Below are 17,166 nucleotides of genomic sequence, written 5' to 3'. Positions count from 1 at the left end.
TTCTTTATCTGATAATTAATCCACCTCTACTCCCCTTCTCCTCCTGTCAATGAATGCACCCATACTACTAAATATCTTTTTGCCTTAATCCTAATTTCTGTTATTTTACTGTGGGTCTGTCTGCAGACTTCTTCTCAGATCTCTGTGTCCTACTATGGCTCCCTCGTTAGGATTCTGGGAGTCAGCAAGCGAAGGCCAAACACCCACTATAAGTCACGATGCTACTTCATATGGAATCCCACCCAGGAACATATTGTACATTGATGCATATGACTCCTTTTCTTACAATGTCGTTGCCATGCTGGAAGAAGTTCTCAAGGCCACAGTCACAGTCTTGAGAATTGACTCATCATGGCCCAATGGCAACATGGCCGACTATGTGCAGCGTTTCGAGGCCGTCGTTCTTGGCCCTGGTCCTGGCGATCCCCATATCCCTCAAGACGTGGGGATCATGAGAGACATCTGGAACCTGGATAGCAGAAACCAACTACCTATTTTTGGAATCTGTCTTGGCTTCCAGAGTTTATGTCTACACCACGGGGCTTCGATTCGTCGACTTCCATACCCCATTCATGGGCAGGTCCGTCGCGTTCAGACGGCACAGGAGGACATCTTCCGAGATGTTCAGGAGCTGGAAGTCACGCTGTACCACTCGCTGTACGCTGAAATGAAGTCAACGGTCTCCGATGACGGTCACCGCAACGGGTTTGTTGCGCAAGATCTGGATCTCCTTGCCTGGTTGTCCCTTGAGCAAGACGGCGCATCCCATCAGATCCGAATTCCAATGGCTGTTCGCCATAGGAACAAGCCATTCTGGGCCGTTCAATTTCACCCAGAATCCTGCAAGTCAGATAGAAAAGCATGCAGTGAACTGCTCAAAAAGTGGTGGGATGCGGCTCTCCGATACAACAAACTGAACGGACGAGGCAGCTACAGCAACATGTCAATTGCCGTTCCTAGGTCATCCGGTGACTTGCCATCTATCCCGGACATTGTCCATACTATGTTAAAGTGGAGTGCATCAACATCGAGTCACTCCTCCTTTCGAACTTTCCAGTCCCAGCAATTAGGAGCCGAAACAATTTGCGAGGCTCTCAACAATCCCGGGTCGGCAGCTGTCGTTTTCAAGTCCAACGGCCGGTACAGCATCATATCTGTACCTAGCTACAGCACTTGGAGGCTCGAATACTATGCGCAGAACGAACGTCTGCTCTTAGAAAAGTTATCAGTCGGCAGTGCAAAGAGCTCAACCAGCGATCCCCAAACCACCATCGAGGATCGCTTGTCAGTATCTCGGTTCTGGAACGCACTTCAGTTTCTCATGGATGCCAAAAAAGTACTTACGGGCGATGACACGGTCCCATTTTGGGCCGGCTTTCTGGGTTACTTTTCTTACGAAATGGGACTGGCTTCCATTGCCCGTCCAAGAAGCCACGAACAGGACTTCCAAGGGACGCATGCCTCAGGAGCCGGTGGTCCCTCGGGCGATCCTGCAGATGCCAGCCTATTATGGACTGAAAGGAGCGTGGTCGTTGATCATCACACGGGCCGCGTCACTATCCAGTCTACTTGTGCGACAGATGGTTTGGCCGATGGATGGCTAGATGAGACATTGTTGTCTCTTCAAAGGCTTGCCACTTCTGACAAAATCGCTGAACCTGAAGGCACGATGATAGAGTCACAATCTTTGGATCGCATTCTTGAGCAGGGTGTGGTCCGATTCCCGGATCGTCAAATCTACCAGGACCAATTCGATGCCTGTCGTGCACAACTCCTAGCTGGCGAATCGTACGAACTATGTCTTACTTGTGAGACTACCATGACATTGCCCTCGGCAGAAAGCAATAGTGGCCGCAAGGAGTTTCCTTGGAAAATGTACCGGCGTCTTCAGAAACATAATCCTGCCGCCTTCAGTGCTTATGCCAGACTAGGAAACCTCAAGGTTGTCAGCAGCAGCCCTGAATGTTTCCTTAACTGGGACCGACACTCTCGGTTGGAGATGAAACCAATGAAAGGAACTGTGAGGAAGACGAACGACATGACTCTTGAAAAGGCGCGCGAAATCCTGGGCACGACCAAAGAGATGGCAGAGAACCTCATGATAGCCGATCTCATCCGACACGACCTCTATGGTATCTGTGGCTCGGGAGGGGTTCATGTGGAAAAGCTTCTCGAGGTAGAAGACCATGGGCGCGTCTATCAAATGATCACGCATGTCATAGGAGAGGTGGTCCCCAATCGACCTGGCTTTGCGGCTCAAGATATGCCACAACTACAGTCATACGGCATGTCAGCATATGGCCTCACAGCGCTGCAACAATGTCTCCCACCTGGCTCTATGACCGGTGCGCCGAAGGAACGGTCGTGCTTGCACCTTTCCTCGATTGAGGATCGAAAGCGGGGAGTCTATTCTGGTGCAATGGGGTTTCTTGACCTCGGTGGCGGTGGGAGCTTCTCGGTTTTGATACGCACCGCTTTCACTTGTGCTAGCGACGATGATGCCAACCAGGTCTGGCGCATCGGCGCAGGCGGCGCAGTCACCATTCTTAGCACTGCTGAGGGCGAATGGGAGGAAATGTTAACCAAGTTGAGAACAGTCCTTGGTGCATTCGTGCCGCTTGATTGCCGGCCCGTAAAGAATGCCTAGCAGGCCTCATACAGTTCTTTACTTTGATTGATTGCAGAAGAGACGTTGCAAAAGATCGCATTCAACATCTACCATATACGGTGCGGCGTTTGGTTCTTATTTGCATCTCGGGCAGGCGATGCCCGCAGCTTTGGCGGATTTGTTTTCACACTGATTCTATTCAACAAGATACCCTACTAGCATGTTGCGGTTCGATTACAGCACGAGGATTTTTTTTTTTTTTTAGAAATTCTTACAATATCTCCTTCCATCCACATCTGCCTCATTGTAGTTGTAGCCTTTTTATTACCTACCGTATACATTACAGTGCATTCTGCGACTGATCGACGTTGGATGCAAACACGCCAAACATCGTCACCTCCGCGGAGAGTTGCCTCGAACGATCTCTCCAGCTTCGTTCTCTGTTACTTCTTTGACACTGATAGAGTCTCGTAGCACATTTATTTTATAGCTTCCCAAAACTCCAAGAACCATATAAAACCCGTGCGAGCTCACCGAACATCATGGCCACCGCACCCGAGTCCTCGCTGGAGGAGATTCTATGGCGATCCCCGCCGCACGTGCAGATGATGGGAGGCTATCTCCATTCGAACAACAGTATGCGCTTTGTACCCGGCAAGCAGAGGATGTACCTTCGCACTATCTATACTAACCATCTCTCCAATGACTAGTTCTCTTCTACTTCGCCGAATCCCCCTTCTTTGATCCCACATCCAACAATGCCTCCCTCGCCATCCAAGCCAACTACAACGAAGCCTTCCGGCAATTCATCGAGACCCGCGAGGCGTTCGAAGGCCGGCTCGCCACCATGCAGGGCCTTGAATTCATTGTCTCCTACGATCCGCTGCAGGCCGCCGCGCAACCGGACGGGCGATTCGCACACGAACCCTCCAACATCTGGGTGATCCGGAAGCAGACGCGGCACAAGCGAGCCGGACAAGACGACGAGGTGGAAGTCCTATCGACCTACTTTGTCGTCGGGGATTGCATCTACATGGCACCATCAGTGGCAAGTGTCATTGGGAACCGAATCGTAAGGCTGCCTGCCTGTCTCCTTCCATCCTTTCATAATAAGCGTCTGTTCTCAACCGCTCACTCCGTGAACCCTGAAATTAGCTCTCGGCCGTGACCTCTCTCACCAGCCTCCTCAAAACAGCATCCACCCTGCCCACCTTCACGCCGTCGCACGGACACACCTATCTCCCGCCGTCGGCCAAACAACCCGACTCCGCCGCCCAGGCAGCCGGCACCGCAGCGCCGCAGAGCAAAGAGAACACGCCGATGCCCGACGCGCCCACGAAAGCGCCTCTGGTCGGATCGCAGGTGGCGCAGACCGGCGGCTCCGTATACCAGGATACCCGGACGCTGGCGGAGTCGTTCAGTCTGCTGACGCGGTACGGGGAGGAGTTCATGGACGAGAACCCGCTGGTCGGCGAACCGGGGTCGTTCCTCATGTCCAAGGCCGGGGATGCGGCGGCGGCGGCTGGGTCGAGTAAACAGGGGCCGAATGCCGGTGGTGTAGCGGCTGCACGAGTAGCCACGCCGCAGGTCAGGGTGGACACGCCGGGGAGGGGCTCGGAGAAGGGAGCTGCGACGCCGTCCGCCCCTGCGTTGGAGGACAGTAAATCAAGGAAGAAGAAGGTGAAGGTGGGGGGTCTGAGTTGAGGTCCGGGGGAGATATATGATACCCGTTTCACTTGTTATCGGTCTAGGCTTGCTAAAGGGTGCTAGCTATTCTTAGGACGTGTGTCGTGAAGCACTTGCCATTCAGTGGATTCATGCTGGAGCAAGCTTTGCTTCTGCGTATTCACGTCGGCTTGCATTGTATTTTAAAGCACATATTCTGTAGGGGGATCGGATGCCGTGCATAATACCTGGGAGGTTTCAATCGTTTCCTCCATGTGAAACAGTGCCTGCTTCAGCTTGAGTCTGATCTTCATGTGTATATTCTAGTTCTCAGTCTTCCGGTAGGCAATGGCATGCTCAAGAGCTATGGCTGCTCTATGATCTAACCTTACAGGCTCTTCTTGTTTGACGAAGGTAATAGGGTAACATGAGATTATCCCGATTCATGACTATAACTATCCGAAGGTAAATTCATCTAAAGGACTCGAAGCTAGGTGTGGCACCGTCCCCAACCCACGCTCTATGAGTCCACCTCCATCGTCTCGGTCTCTTTCGTCTCCTCGCCGGCTTCCAACCGCTCCAACGCGTCCAGCAGAGGTACGAGCAGCTGACCCTCGTATAGCTTGAAGCTCTCGATCCTACCCCTGGCCCCCTCGGGAGCCAGACCCACCACGCCGACGGAGGTGTTATCCACCGTCAACTCCTTATCCTGGGAGAGGGTCTCCTTGAGGGCTTGCAGGCCGTGGGTGATGAGCTCGTCGCGCGTGGAGCCGGCGATCTTCTCCAAGTTCCGCTCGAGGTAGGTACGGGCCATCTGGGAGCGGGCGCCAATGGCACAGGCCACCATCTCCTGGGTCATGCCCGAGGGCTGGAACTCGAACAGGTGGGGACCGGCGTCGTCGACGCCAGCCACGAGCAGGCCGACACCATAGGGCCGCTTGCCGTAATGTTGGGTGTTCGTTTGAGCGCGATCGCCGATCTGGCTGACGATGCGGTCGACGGGCAAGGGGCGGCCGTAGGTCATCCGCGAACCCAGCGACTGCTGCTTCATGAAGTTGGAGAGCACCCGAGCGTCCGAGGCGAGACCGGCGATGGCAATGCCCATGTGGGAGTCGATTTCGATGATCTTCTTCTGGTATGACGAGAGTTCTTCGGCATTACGCTGGGACGGGGGGTAAAGAAGGTGGGCAAGATGTCAGCTTTGTGAGGTCGTCTTTTTGTATAGGGGAGAACAATTGGAAACCCCTTCATGAGGTTTGGGGGAGGGGGGAAAGTAGCTGAGCTAGCCTTCCTTACCTTCAAGCCGACGAGCACGGCATGTGTCTTGTTGACCAGTCCCACCACCACAGATCCTTGCTTCACGGCTTCCTGTGCGTATTCAACCTGGAATATCCGACCTTGCGGGGAGCTGTGCGCATAGTCCTTGATTAGCACAGCGCCTGAGGTGGATTTGCGTTGAGTTTGGAAGGATGAGAGAAGCTGGCGATAATACATACAAGGTGACGGCATCGTTGTCGTAGTTGTTTCTGAACATGGCGAGAGGATGTGATGAGGATCGGGTTTAAGTGAAGAGTCGGGGGATTGAAGAGTAGTCCGATCAAAGAAAGAAGTAGGGGGTGGGTGGTGGTGGGGGGGGGGGGGGGGAACAGAAAAGAATGAAGCGCAAGATGGGATGGGGAGATAGAGTGATAGTAAGGTAAGTTAGTAGTGGAGGAGGTTCGGACAGGCAGAGAGCAACTGACGCGGTGACGGCCAGGCCAGCGAGAGCAGAGCAAGAACGAGAGCTTCCCGCCGCTAGCCAGTTAGCAGTAGCGTTGCTAGCAGTAGCAGTAAGCACTACTCCTCCTCCTCCTCCGCCGCTCCGCCGCAGTTGATCATTATTGCCTGAGGCTGTCAGCACCAGCACCAGCACCAGCACCCGCGCCCGGACGTCACTGACTTCCCGTCCAGCTAAGCTTGTATCACTCATACCTGCCTGCCTCTGCCTGCCTCTGCCTGCCTTCTTACTCACTTTCCCTTCTACTCTTGGGCTTCCATGCAGTCGATCCACAACCCTTATTCTCTCTCACTGGATCTTCCTTGATACTACTTGCTCAGTGTCCTCTTCTGAGCTTCCTCGCTCTCCGCCCTCCCCCTCAACAAAGCTATTCTTCTCTATCGACCCCTCCTCACACCGACTGGGGCTTCTCCGCAACCATGACCGCCGGACTCAAAACAATCATCGCACTCTCCTTTGTATGCGCGCTTCTACTTCTCTGTTCTTTTTTTTCAATTCAGTTGCTTGCACCTACTAATGCATTTCATCCATAGGTCCTTGCCATTGGTTTTCTTCTTGTGATCCTCTCTTCGGCTCTCTGGCACAACTTCCTACCATTGCTTGTTGTTGCGACTTATGTTGTTGCGCCCCTGCCCAACTGGATCTGCTCACGATGCGCCAATCCGGATGACTTTATGGACAGCTCCGGCAACGCCGCTGCCGACTTTGGCCGCTTCATGACCGGCTTCCTGGTATTGATGGGTATTGGTGAGTTCGCACTTTCCGATCCCAAAAGCATGATCTGCGAGCGCTCCCGTCGATATCCGGTGTAGAGTGCTTTGAATCACGGTGCTTGCGATGCTGGTTTGACTTCTTGAGACCGTGCGAGGTAGCTAACCGAATTCACTCGATACAGCTCTCCCAGCCGCCCTTGCGCATTGCGGTGCGATCGAGATTCCCGCTATGGTCATGTCAATTGTTGGAGGTCTCCTCATCTACGGAACTATCATCAGCTTCTCGATGTTCTTCAAGGAGCAGGAGGACTTCTGAAAGCCGAGCGCCGTGCTTCCCGGCAAGGCCGCCTTCGCGTTGGATACCCACCCTGCAGAATATTTCTCAACCTAGCATGAACCGATCCCCCTCCCAATGTGTCTAACTTATTTTTTCACGAGCCATCGATATGATTTACCGTTCCGTAGGAGTATTACGGTGACTTTGCGTGTTTATGGGGTTTGTTATGATTTTGTGTTTGTCATTTGGCGATGCGGTCGATGTATTATAGCCACTATGCACTTATATAGAATATTGGCAGTACAGGCCGATCTTATTGCCGGTAAGATCATCCTATGTAGATTATCAAGTTGTCCGAGTCACCTCGTCATGCGGCGATGCGTTCCGCCTTGAACTCATAATAGGATCACGTGGGATCGCGCTCCGCCGGCGCGTTCGTGTAAAAATACCCGCCGGACGTCGACCAGCGAAGAACTTTGTGTACCTACGATTCTCAATTCTCTCGCTACCCGATAACTCGCGACTTCACGTTATGTGAGCTGCTTGTATAGATCTAGATACGCAGAATGGACGTCTGGACTGGCGCGATCGCCTTAGAGGGCGGAGCACAACTCCACGGTAAACCGAATCCGACAAAACTGCTTGCGTGCATCTGCTGAATCTTGTATTCAGGTCTACGATTAGTCGATAGATCATCCAGCTGTCAATCTGATCTATCAACAGAATCATGTCTCAGCTTGCGCTGCTTCGTCAATCCGGCGCTTATACCTCTCCACGCGCGATCTGGTCCGAACCTTGAACTCCATGCGGGGAACCCGGAGACTACAACATGGCTCAAGGACAAGTTGACGAGTACGATTTGGCTGGAAGAAGACGAACTTGACCGGCTGCAAATATTCCAGTGCCCGGTTGGTCTGCTTGTTCGTGTCGACAACGGCGCATCAGCCAAGGTCACCAGCACCGGCACAACCGACCTATTGATCCACGGCGTCCTCTCAACGACAACCTCCTCCGAAAGGCCTCCCACCCCACCTGAATCGTCATCACCAGATCTGGAAGTCCAGGTTCTACCCGTCATCAAACAAGAACTCAGAATCTACGCTACCCCCATATCTGCATCGCTAATCACCCGAGCACAATCCGCATCCGCACCTCCCAACACCGACGACTCCATACACGATGACGAGTCCGCTTACTTTCTTCCGGCCATCTACTCTCCAAGCCCTAAACGCAAACGAGTTGCCACACTCTTCGATTCCGTCACACAGCATCATAGAAGAGTCCGGCAGAAGGGCGGTGAAGCGGTGTCGCAGTTAATGGCGCACTCACTCTCGCACGCCTCCCAACAGCAACTACAAGCGCTACGGATCAAGCGCGAATCCGAGGAACCTTCTCTTCCTCAGATCGAACGCATTGCATCGCAGCGAGCACGGTCCCTTTCCATCGGAGGGAGCATTGCAGGGAAGGCGCTTGAGTCTCGATTCGATACCTCTCGACCCAGCAGCAGACGGGGCCATCTGCGGGATCTGGGCTCTCGGAAAGGTACGCCCAATCCGTTCATCGACTCCGCCACCACTACTACTTCAACTACATTCATCAAACGAGACTGTGGATCGTCACCCTCTTTTACCCCAGGAGGCAAAGTTGAACATCCGACGACACCGAAAGACGTGGGGACAATCATTGCCGAGAATAAGAACACAATCACGCGGACGATTCTGACCTGCATGCGGCTTTATGGCTTCAACCGTCCCACAGCGACACGCACGGGAGGTTCCAGTAGACCGCAAACCGGGACCGGACCGGGTTATCAGGACGAGACGCCGGAGGAGAAAGAGCCGCGCATCATGGCAGATGCCGGGTCGAATACAGATGAAGATGAATTCAAGGCCATGTACCACGCGACCTATCGCGCGTCAACGTTCGCGTTGCGGAAGTATCTGAAGGAGACGGCGGCTGCAGATGAATGTGGGCTGATGGGGTCGCCACCATTGTTGGAGAAGGCGAAGGCAATGACGTGCATTGACGAATTCTTGAGACTGTTCTGTGAGGAGAACTAAGCCTGGCTGGTACAGGTGATGAATAATGAGTTATGATAAATACATAGTAAGCATCTTGGGTTGGTAGGGTCAAGGTGTTCGAGGGTGTAATCAAGTTCGCGTGAACCTGGGGATCACTTTAGAATAAGAATATGATACCACAATATCAAATGACATGGTTTAAATCAATCTATGGATGAAGCTTGATTGTATTGTACGCGAGTATACATGCAACCCTCGACCGGCCGATGATTTCTTCCGAGCTCCGACCGGGCAAGCAACTGCATCATCATCGGCAAGCTAGCGCGAATGACCGCAACCTGCCGATAACCAGCCCGAACATACTCTAAGTTACTACCTACCTTAGCTATTTACCTTCAACTCAGGGACCACGAAATCACCACCGCGCCGCCATTTCACTCGCTCACTCACCTACAGCTTGATCAGCTCGGGCAACATGGACGTCTCCAACAACCGCCTCTTCCGATGGTCCAAGCCTGAATGGCTCAACAACTCGGCCGTCCGCAATGCAGGCGTCTACACCTCCGGTGCACTGGTAAGCTCTCACCTCTTCTCTCTCTCTCGCTCTCTCTCTCCGCGTTCCCAGTCCACCCTTTCTTGCTACCAAATACCCGAAACCCATGTGATTGATACTAATGTTCAATGTATCGAACAGTTCTCCCTGGGCTTCTTCTTCCTTATCGACGCGGCCGCCTTCTCGCACAGCGCCAAGAACGGCTCCAACGTGCACGTGAAATTCGTCGACTGGATCCCCGGCATCTGCTCGGCGCTGGGGATGCTGGTGATCAATTCGATCGAGAAGTCCCGGCTGCACGCCGATAGCTTCAGTTACAGCGGGAGTGGGGTCGCATGGAAGGCGCGGTTTGTCTTGTTTCTGGGGTTCGCGCTGTTGGCTGGGGGGTTGGCGGGGAGTGTGGTATGTTCTAATTCTTGTTTTCTTTCTTTTCTCGTTTCTCTGTTGGGGCTTGGGCTTGGGCTTGGAGCCTTACGGGGGGGGCATCTGATGTCTTACGTGAGGAAGGGGATCTGACTCGCTAACAATCGCTTCGCAGACGGTCATGGTACTCAAGTATCTGATCAAGTCGTACCCGTTTCCCACCTTGTATTTTGGAATCGCGAATGTGATTGCTAATGGGTTGGTCATGTTGAGGTATGTTTTCTTTCTTCCTGGCGAAGTCAATGGAAAGTGGCGGGGGCTAATGCTGTTGGCGTAGTTCGGTGGTGCTCTGGGTTTCGCAGAACATTGAAGACGATTATACCTATAATTTGGCTCTATGAATGAAGATCAAGGATTGGTAGGCTGAAGAGGGACGTGGTGGATTGCTTGGAAAATGGAAAGGAGGTCGGTCGGCATTGGGTTCACTACTGGGCCTAGGGAGGGAGGTTATGATTTCCGGTTGAGCAATGAGTTCTAGTGCTCTTTCTATGCGTGATCGGCGTTTCTGTTTTATGTTGTCTCTGAATGCATTTGTGGGTTGGTCCTTGGTTGTATGTGATTCGTTTAGCCGGTTAAATTGCGCATGTTTATTTATTTCTGTGATACATGTTTTCGGATGATTTATCTAATAACCGTGTATTGCCTGATGGCAACAATGACTGCGACTGCCTAGGCACATTTATTTAGGTACGAGAGTAGGAGCAAGGGCACAAATTGTCGAGTGGGCATGATTGCGTGGATGAGTGTTGCCTACGGTGCATTCTTTAGGCCTCCGCAAACTTCCTAGGAATATATGTATACGTATTGCCAAGAGAAGAGGAAACGTCAGAACCGATAGGCTGAAAGATATAGTATTCGTAAATGGACTTCCTTTCTTTGAGCCTATGTAAAATGCTTATTGCAACAGATCATCAAAATAGGCAAAAAGGTGGGTATATTTTCATGCATAGCAGTAAGGACTCATGACATGCAGAGCCATGTAAGCGGATGATCCCGCCCCAAGTGCGGGACATGAGCTGGTTCACGGCGGTCCAGGTCTCGACATGGACCCAAGCCAAGTGCTTGTCACCAGGCAGTTTGACTCCCAGATCGACAGGCAACTTTATCAGTAGCCAGGAAAGACGCTCTGGTAAGTATGCAGTCGCCTGATTGTGCTCGGAAGCAGTTTACCGTCGGCGAGCTATGAAGATGTTCATGTAACGTATGATTCGACAAGCCCAATGATCCGGCCTTACGGACGTACAGCTAGTGGCGAATTCGTGCAGGGTGTGCGACAAAGCCCGTAATCTCGGCCTTCAAAGCCAAGCCGCTCACGCTGACTCAACCTGGTGAGCGCGCAGCTTATCCATGAGCGCATCCACAGCATCCATATCGCCAGCGTCGATCTTGTCGCGGGAGTAGCCCTCCGGCAGGCTCTTGGTCACTTCATCCATGGCAGGTTGGTAGTTACGGACCGCGGAGGAGATGGCGTAGATGGCCTTCTTGCGAACATTGGGGGTGGAATCGGTGGTGGAGATCGTCACAAGCTTCGGAAGGGCGTTGAGAACGACGAGCTGAGATTGTCGTTAGATTCTGGGCAGAGAGGCTTTGAAGGGGGCGGGGGCGGGAGAAAACATACCTTATCCTGTGCCTTCTCGTTATTCTGCACCGCAGTTCCAATGCACCAGGCCGCCATGCGTCTCATCTCCGCCTCCTCGTGCTGCAGCAACTCCACCAAAGGAGTCCACAGGCCCAAGGGCTCCAGGTTGTTGGCATTGTCGATGCCCTCGATCAGCTGCTCAAAGTTGTCGAACGCGATCAGCTTGTTCTCGAGATCCACCTCGTCGGAGCGCAGTGCCTGCATAGAGGCTTTCATCAGGTCGGCGTCGGTGGGACCGCCGAAGAGCGCGGAAAGCATCTCGGGATTGAGACCGCGCGAAGCGGCGCTGGAGGGCTGCGTGGTACCATCAGCAACAGCAGTAGCCCTGTTGTTGTCACCTTCGTCGGCGCGGTTCTCGGTGGAAGCTTTGATGCTCCATTTGAGCAGGTTGTTCATGTTGGGGTCCATTGTGGAGGGGCTCTAGAGCAGAAAGTGTCGGATCTTGGAAAAATAGATCGATCAGTCGTGACTGCGACTTCAAAATGTACTATTACAGAACAAGCAGAAATGAATCAGTCGTTTGGAATAATTATGGGTATGGTGGGTGTTGAGGAAGTAGGAAAGGCTCCGGCCAGTCTCGACAACTAACAATTCGGCAGGCGAAAAAAAAACCGGAGTGACGTTCGGGAGGGATCCAGAGGGTTCATGCGGTTCCCGCTCCCTTCCACTCTCTTCCATCGCCAGCTTACATTGCCAATAGCTAGCGATCAAGGGCTATCTATTATTTACTACCGTTCAATCATGCATCTGGTCAATGAGGGTCTTTTAAGACCATTCATGCTTCTAGGTTCGATATCTTCTTCCTGGGGACGGTAATTGCTTTCGGATTGTTTGCGCAGTGCTGGCGATGAATACCCCGCCATCGGATACCCCGCGATGCGATCAGTTGTGATATCAGATCAAGAAAACAGTCAATCGTTCAAACACATCGTGCCAGTCATCTGACATTGCATGTAGTCCTTGGTCGTCGTGATTAGGCGAACACAAAACCTTGGGTACATCCTCGTCGAGGATAAGCAATTGGTCCAGATGCTCGTAAAATCGGCCCCTCCCCTTAATCCCCCCCAAAAGAATCAAATCACATTAGGGGCGGTTATGAATGATCAGGCATCAGTCGATCGATAGTCGCCAGATTACCAACGAAGCACTAATTGTTTACATTACCTTTCGGGTTTTGTCGAGCCTTCCTCCGAAAATTGACCCTCTTTCCGGTCGGTCAGAAATGAGGAAAGATGATCATGGACCCGTTCAGGGACACCGAGCACAAATGACAGTAACGCTAGAAAACGTCCAGATGAATGAGGGGCCGACACTTTACGTGAAGTCAATAAACAACCTAACCCCTTGAACTACTGGCTCCATTATTTCTTTCGAATCGAAGGAAAGGAGAGGGATCCAGAAGCCGGAGGGGCCTTCCGACCGTCCGACTATCAGGAGTTTTTGTGGAAGAGGGGGGGGTAAAGAGGAGGAAAATGGAGCGATGATGATTCCTTGGCCTAGAGACTAGACTAAGCTATTATTATCGCGCGTGGCATCATCGGACATTCATTCAGCAACCTGTTCTCTGGTCCGGACGGCGGCGACGACAGCAACCCTGGATCAGGATCGATTGTGCCCCACGAGGGATGCGCAATGCGCAAGCAATGCTTTTACTCCAGACTCCAGACTTTCCGCAGCAACAATCATTCTGCCTGAAGGCAACCACTATTTGAGTGATTGGGGTGTGTGGAAGGGAACTTGGAATGATGAGTGAAGGGTGTATATAAGATGGGAAAGGGAGAGAGGATGAGAATCTATTGAGCTTGTGGTTCGGGAATCGTATTCGCATTACACATTTACCTCCTCCTCTTCCTCCTCCTCCTCCTCCCGCCGCTCCCATCTTCTCCTCTGGGCTTCTCGTTCTCCGTTCATTACCCAGTTTTTCCACCCCCCCATTTGTGAGGCCCTCCCCGAATTGGGTAGTGTGGCGGTGACAGCAACTGGCACTAAAGACTCACTAAGTTGAGCTGGTGCAATCAACGAACTGCTTTACGCTCAAACTAGACTCAGACCAGTCTAGACAAACCCCCCACTATCTCTCTCTTTCTCTCTCTCTCTCTCCCTCCCTCCCTCCTTTCCCCCCTCCATTCTGCCTCCCCCCCCCCTTGGGCTTGTTTCCGTCCCAGAAGGACAACTATACAGTACTGTTACCGAAGAGTTCAGTACACAACTCCCTCGTCTTCCTCCTGAGACCACCAGAGACCACCAGATCTAGGAAATAAAACCCCCCTCTCCCGTAAGCCAGACCTCAAGAACCCGATTCTGACCCATCAATTGACTTAATCCACTAATTGCTGCCAAAGTTGTTGTTTGTGGTGGTTTTCTTGTTCTTGTCTTGTTGTTCTGTGTTGTGTTGTGTTGTGTTGTGTTGTGTTTTGCTGACTACACACCCTCACCCGCCGGCCTCCTAATCTCTTGCCTCTCACTCACTCTCTACCAATAACTCACTCAACTCTCTTTTCCCGCCCGCCTTCTCTTACCTTCTCTCCCTCTCTCCCTCTTCCTTTCCTACCTCTTCCTCCCTCTCCCATCTCATCATCATCATCACCACCACCACCCATCCAACTTCACCACCACCACAAACTACCCTCCCCCCCCTCTAATTCTCTTCTCTCTTTTCTTTTTCTTTCCGTAGTTCGATTCTTAATCCCACAGTCACCATGGAAGGTAAGCTTTCGGCCACCTTGCGTCTCTCTCGCTTGCTCCCCCAAGCTCTCCCCTGAAACCGTCCTCTATCCTCCAACCCCCCTCCCCCCCCCTCCCCTCGTCTCATCATCATTCACCAACTCAACATTGCTGCATTTCGCTAACTGTTTTCCTTTCGAATCTACAGAGGAAGTTGCTGCTCTCGTCATTGACAATGGGTACGTTTTGGAATCGATGATGGTTTCTGGCAATGGAGCTCGTTCCTCATGTTCCGCCCATGCTGGGGGGTGAGATGGCAAAACATACGTGTCGGCTCCGGTCGCGGCCCTAAACAACTCCCGGTCGCCGACGTACTTGCCTGAATCTCCATCCTCGAGCTTTGGGAAACATGAGGGCTATTGAGCTTTAACCATGATTCATGCGAAGCTTCTACTGACTGGTCTTCTCTAGTTCGGGTATGTGCAAGGCCGGTTTCGCCGGTGACGATGCTCCCCGTGCCGTGTTCCGTAAGTCATCCCCCCTCCCCCCACCAGCTTTTCGAACTACCCCTCCCTACCCTCGTGATGGCCACACCCTCTGCAAGGCATGCTTATACGGCTCCCTTGCATTGAGTGGCTATCATTGCGGGGGAGGAGAGCGGGCGGTGAATCGTCTCTTCTTTCTGCCATCATTCCAGGATGCTAACCATTGCCTTCAGCCTCCATTGTCGGTCGTCCCCGTCACCATGGGTAAAGCTTTCCCCCTTTTCAATCCGAAACGGGCTCCCAATGAATCTAATGAATTCACAGTATCATGATTGGTATGGGTCAGAAGGACTCCTACGTCGGTGATGAGGCACAGTCCAAGCGTGGTATCCTCACTCTCAGATATCCCATCGAGCACGGTGTCGTCACGAACTGGGATGACATGGAGAAGATCTGGCACCACACCTTCTACAACGAGCTCCGTGTCGCCCCTGAGGAGCACCCCGTTCTCTTGACCGAAGCCCCCATCAACCCCAAGTCCAACCGTGAGAAGATGACCCAGATCGTCTTCGAGACCTTCAACGCCCCCGCCTTCTACGTCTCCATCCAGGCTGTCCTGTCGCTGTACGCCTCCGGTCGTACCACTGGTATCGTTCTGGACTCTGGTGACGGTGTCACTCACGTCGTTCCCATCTACGAGGGTTTCGCCCTCCCCCACGCCATCTCGCGTGTTGACATGGCCGGTCGTGACCTGACGGACTACCTCATGAAGATCTTGGCCGAGCGTGGTTACACTTTCTCCACTACCGCTGAGCGTGAAATTGTCCGTGACATCAAGGAGAAGCTCTGCTACGTCGCCCTCGACTTCGAGCAGGAGATCCAGACCGCCTCCCAGAGCTCCAGCCTCGAGAAGTCTTACGAGCTTCCTGACGGCCAGGTTATCACCATTGGTAACGAGCGCTTCCGTGCTCCTGAGGCTCTCTTCCAACCCAGCGTTCTGGGTCTCGAAAGCGGTGGTATCCACGTCACCACCTTCAACTCCATCATGAAGTGTGATGTTGATGTCCGTAAGGATCTGTACGGCAACATTGTCATGGTGAGTTTCTGTGTTCGATTCTTCCCCCCATGAGCTTCCACTAATGATGAATTAGTCTGGTGGTACTACCATGTACCCTGGTATCTCCGACCGTATGCAGAAGGAGATCACCGCCCTTGCTCCTTCCTCGATGAAGGTCAAGATCATTGCTCCTCCCGAGCGCAAGTACTCCGTCTGGATCGGTGGTTCCATCCTGGCCTCCCTCTCCACCTTCCAGCAAATGTGGATCTCCAAGCAGGAGTACGACGAGAGCGGTCCCTCCATCGTCCACCGCAAGTGCTTCTAAGGTATGTTGCGTTCTTTGGTGAACTGGCACGTGTGCTAATTTCTGGTAGCTCTTGCGCGTGATTCGTTTCGTACTCTCATATTCCCTCATGTATCAAAAGACCCGACGGAGACACTGGTGACTGGCGGGCCCTCTCTGACTCGCACTAGGAGGAAGATCGCCTGAAAAAGGAACTTTTATTTTAGCTGTCGAATAGAGATGGTTTTTACTTTTTTTTTCATTTTGAAACACGCTTGCCACTTGGCCCAGGGCCACCATCCCTGGCCACCGCCCGGAAAATCCGGCGACAAGCGGACCAGGCAATGGTGTAGGACCGAGATGTATATGGGACTTGTGGTCAGTCTGGGGAAAGCTTTCTTCATATAAGTCTTTTACACTCGTGTTTAAGTCTTGCACGCGTATTCCTTCTCAGCTGTGACACTATGAATTGCTACTGCAAATATGATGTCTCCGCAAACCTGCTCACCATAGTCACACCTGCCGTAGCCATTTTTGAAACAGTTCTGCGTCCGCCATCCGATAATTCCCATTTCCTGGCGGAGTCTACCCCGGCTTTGTTTGCAGTCGATACTCATACATGTTGCTTGAGCATTGAGGCTCTGCTCATGATGTCATCTTTTCTTGGCTGGCTAGGGACCTTCTCGTCTACCGGGCCCATGACCAGGCTAAGTCAATCTCGTGTCCTGGTTCCGTACTGTTGGCTCTGGGGGGGTATCGGCCTCGCCCTGCTTTCTGCCTTACACGTGATTTGAGGTAGGTTCAGCAGGAGTATGTATGTAGTGGGTTGTCAGAGGGAGAGAAATTGGGACAGCAAGGAATAACACAAGATCTATTTACTCGAAGTATTATAGGAAAATGCAGAGAATTGAAGTAGTAACTATTCCAAGTAGCATGCCCGCTGTCGGACAAGAGTCAATAGGAATTTTCTTTGTTTCTTGTTCGATTTATTGGCCTGGATG

At 52.4% G+C, this 17,166-nt stretch overlaps 9 protein-coding genes across 9 annotated transcripts; 7 read left to right on the top strand and 2 right to left on the bottom strand.

Annotated features, from left to right (window-relative positions):
• Window positions 1-13: 13 nt before the first annotated feature.
• Window positions 14-2,890, top strand: pabA (aminodeoxychorismate synthase pabA). Its single transcript, XM_025669094.1, has one exon. The coding sequence runs from the start codon at window positions 155-157 to the stop codon at window positions 2,645-2,647; it is 2,493 nt and encodes an 830-aa protein (XP_025526154.1). The 5' UTR covers window positions 14-154; the 3' UTR covers window positions 2,648-2,890.
• A 180-nt stretch (window positions 2,891-3,070) lies between these two features.
• On the top strand, window positions 3,071-4,550 carry med6 (mediator complex subunit MED6). Its single transcript, XM_025670049.1, has 3 exons — window positions 3,071-3,244; window positions 3,319-3,680; window positions 3,764-4,550. The coding sequence occupies exons 1-3, from the start codon at window positions 3,151-3,153 to the stop codon at window positions 4,310-4,312; spliced, it is 1,005 nt and encodes a 334-aa protein (XP_025526153.1). The 5' UTR covers window positions 3,071-3,150; the 3' UTR covers window positions 4,313-4,550.
• Window positions 4,551-4,682: 132 nt separating this feature from the next.
• pre5 (proteasome core particle subunit alpha 6) lies at window positions 4,683-5,905 on the bottom strand. Its single transcript, XM_025672391.1, has 3 exons — window positions 5,770-5,905; window positions 5,570-5,681; window positions 4,683-5,435 (listed from the first exon to the last, which is right to left on the bottom strand). Exons 1-3 carry the CDS (start codon window positions 5,805-5,807, stop codon window positions 4,794-4,796), a joined length of 792 nt encoding a protein of 263 aa, XP_025526152.1. The 5' UTR covers window positions 5,808-5,905; the 3' UTR covers window positions 4,683-4,793.
• A 283-nt stretch (window positions 5,906-6,188) lies between these two features.
• On the top strand, window positions 6,189-7,374 carry BO86DRAFT_341852 (Vps55 family protein). The gene is made up of 3 exons (XM_025669093.1): window positions 6,189-6,508; window positions 6,584-6,797; window positions 6,946-7,374. The coding sequence occupies exons 1-3, from the start codon at window positions 6,470-6,472 to the stop codon at window positions 7,077-7,079; spliced, it is 387 nt and encodes a 128-aa protein (XP_025526151.1). The 5' UTR covers window positions 6,189-6,469; the 3' UTR covers window positions 7,080-7,374.
• Window positions 7,375-7,531: 157 nt separating this feature from the next.
• On the top strand, window positions 7,532-9,222 carry BO86DRAFT_341850 (uncharacterized protein). The gene is made up of 2 exons (XM_025669092.1): window positions 7,532-7,658; window positions 7,713-9,222. Exons 1-2 carry the CDS (start codon window positions 7,607-7,609, stop codon window positions 9,098-9,100), a joined length of 1,440 nt encoding a protein of 479 aa, XP_025526150.1. The 5' UTR covers window positions 7,532-7,606; the 3' UTR covers window positions 9,101-9,222.
• Window positions 9,223-9,403: 181 nt separating this feature from the next.
• On the top strand, window positions 9,404-10,743 carry BO86DRAFT_390448 (UPF0220 family protein). Its single transcript, XM_025672390.1, has 4 exons — window positions 9,404-9,635; window positions 9,756-10,016; window positions 10,153-10,250; window positions 10,315-10,743. The coding sequence occupies exons 1-4, from the start codon at window positions 9,537-9,539 to the stop codon at window positions 10,376-10,378; spliced, it is 522 nt and encodes a 173-aa protein (XP_025526149.1). The 5' UTR covers window positions 9,404-9,536; the 3' UTR covers window positions 10,379-10,743.
• A 523-nt stretch (window positions 10,744-11,266) lies between these two features.
• fes1 (Hsp70 nucleotide exchange factor FES1) lies at window positions 11,267-12,202 on the bottom strand. Its single transcript, XM_025666104.1, has 2 exons — window positions 11,656-12,202; window positions 11,267-11,590 (listed from the first exon to the last, which is right to left on the bottom strand). The coding sequence occupies exons 1-2, from the start codon at window positions 12,082-12,084 to the stop codon at window positions 11,348-11,350; spliced, it is 672 nt and encodes a 223-aa protein (XP_025526148.1). The 5' UTR covers window positions 12,085-12,202; the 3' UTR covers window positions 11,267-11,347.
• A 2,073-nt stretch (window positions 12,203-14,275) lies between these two features.
• Window positions 14,276-16,551, top strand: act1 (actin ACT1). Its single transcript, XM_025672389.1, has 7 exons — window positions 14,276-14,382; window positions 14,549-14,579; window positions 14,812-14,867; window positions 15,059-15,089; window positions 15,150-15,921; window positions 15,977-16,208; window positions 16,257-16,551. The coding sequence occupies exons 1-6, from the start codon at window positions 14,376-14,378 to the stop codon at window positions 16,205-16,207; spliced, it is 1,128 nt and encodes a 375-aa protein (XP_025526147.1). The 5' UTR covers window positions 14,276-14,375; the 3' UTR covers window position 16,208; window positions 16,257-16,551.
• On the top strand, window positions 16,432-17,068 carry BO86DRAFT_131226 (uncharacterized protein). Its single transcript, XM_025666103.1, has one exon. It carries the CDS (start codon window positions 16,630-16,632, stop codon window positions 16,957-16,959), a length of 330 nt encoding a protein of 109 aa, XP_025526146.1. The 5' UTR covers window positions 16,432-16,629; the 3' UTR covers window positions 16,960-17,068.
• Window positions 17,069-17,166: the final 98 nt, after the last annotated feature.

The sequence above is a fragment of the Aspergillus japonicus genome (assembly GCF_003184785.1).
Source record: "Aspergillus japonicus CBS 114.51 unplaced genomic scaffold BO86scaffold_36, whole genome shotgun sequence".
Taxonomy (NCBI): Eukaryota; Fungi; Ascomycota; class Eurotiomycetes; order Eurotiales; family Aspergillaceae; genus Aspergillus; species Aspergillus japonicus.
The sequence above is the reverse complement of the archived record's forward strand: the minus strand, read 5'-3'. Positions and strand labels throughout refer to the sequence as shown.

What these genes read in the sequence shown, in the direction of transcription:
- pabA (XM_025669094.1), top strand. Translation starts at nt 155, where the DNA reads ATGGCTCCCTCGTTAGGATTCTGGGAGTCAGCAAGCGAAGGCCAAACA.
- med6 (XM_025670049.1), top strand. Translation starts at nt 3,151, where the DNA reads ATGGCCACCGCACCCGAGTCCTCGCTGGAGGAGATTCTATGGCGATCC. An exon ending in CTATCTCCATTCGAACAACA is followed by an intron (nt 3,245 to 3,318) that starts GTATGCGCTTTG and finishes TCCAATGACTAG; the next exon opens with TTCTCTTCTACTTCGCCGAA. An exon ending in GTGTCATTGGGAACCGAATC is followed by an intron (nt 3,681 to 3,763) that starts GTAAGGCTGCCT and finishes CCCTGAAATTAG; the next exon opens with CTCTCGGCCGTGACCTCTCT.
- pre5 (XM_025672391.1), bottom strand. Translation starts at nt 5,807, where the DNA reads ATGTTCAGAAACAACTACGACAACGATGCCGTCACCTT. An exon ending in GACAACGATGCCGTCACCTT is followed by an intron (nt 5,682 to 5,769) that starts GTATGTATTATC and finishes CTATGCGCACAG; the next exon opens with CTCCCCGCAAGGTCGGATAT. An exon ending in CCGTGCTCGTCGGCTTGAAG is followed by an intron (nt 5,436 to 5,569) that starts GTAAGGAAGGCT and finishes CCCCCGTCCCAG; the next exon opens with CGTAATGCCGAAGAACTCTC.
- BO86DRAFT_341852 (XM_025669093.1), top strand. Translation starts at nt 6,470, where the DNA reads ATGACCGCCGGACTCAAAACAATCATCGCACTCTCCTTT. An exon ending in CAATCATCGCACTCTCCTTT is followed by an intron (nt 6,509 to 6,583) that starts GTATGCGCGCTT and finishes TTTCATCCATAG; the next exon opens with GTCCTTGCCATTGGTTTTCT. An exon ending in CCTGGTATTGATGGGTATTG is followed by an intron (nt 6,798 to 6,945) that starts GTGAGTTCGCAC and finishes CACTCGATACAG; the next exon opens with CTCTCCCAGCCGCCCTTGCG.
- BO86DRAFT_341850 (XM_025669092.1), top strand. Translation starts at nt 7,607, where the DNA reads ATGGACGTCTGGACTGGCGCGATCGCCTTAGAGGGCGGAGCACAACTC. An exon ending in GGGCGGAGCACAACTCCACG is followed by an intron (nt 7,659 to 7,712) that starts GTAAACCGAATC and finishes TCTTGTATTCAG; the next exon opens with GTCTACGATTAGTCGATAGA.
- BO86DRAFT_390448 (XM_025672390.1), top strand. Translation starts at nt 9,537, where the DNA reads ATGGACGTCTCCAACAACCGCCTCTTCCGATGGTCCAAGCCTGAATGG. An exon ending in TCTACACCTCCGGTGCACTG is followed by an intron (nt 9,636 to 9,755) that starts GTAAGCTCTCAC and finishes TGTATCGAACAG; the next exon opens with TTCTCCCTGGGCTTCTTCTT. An exon ending in AATGGGTTGGTCATGTTGAG is followed by an intron (nt 10,251 to 10,314) that starts GTATGTTTTCTT and finishes CTGTTGGCGTAG; the next exon opens with TTCGGTGGTGCTCTGGGTTT.
- fes1 (XM_025666104.1), bottom strand. Translation starts at nt 12,084, where the DNA reads ATGGACCCCAACATGAACAACCTGCTCAAATGGAGCATCAAAGCTTCC. An exon ending in ACGAGAAGGCACAGGATAAG is followed by an intron (nt 11,591 to 11,655) that starts GTATGTTTTCTC and finishes CGACAATCTCAG; the next exon opens with CTCGTCGTTCTCAACGCCCT.
- act1 (XM_025672389.1), top strand. An exon ending in GGTCGTCCCCGTCACCATGG is followed by an intron (nt 15,090 to 15,149) that starts GTAAAGCTTTCC and finishes ATGAATTCACAG; the next exon opens with TATCATGATTGGTATGGGTC. An exon ending in TGTACGGCAACATTGTCATG is followed by an intron (nt 15,922 to 15,976) that starts GTGAGTTTCTGT and finishes ATGATGAATTAG; the next exon opens with TCTGGTGGTACTACCATGTA.
- BO86DRAFT_131226 (XM_025666103.1), top strand. Translation starts at nt 16,630, where the DNA reads ATGAATTGCTACTGCAAATATGATGTCTCCGCAAACCTGCTCACCATA.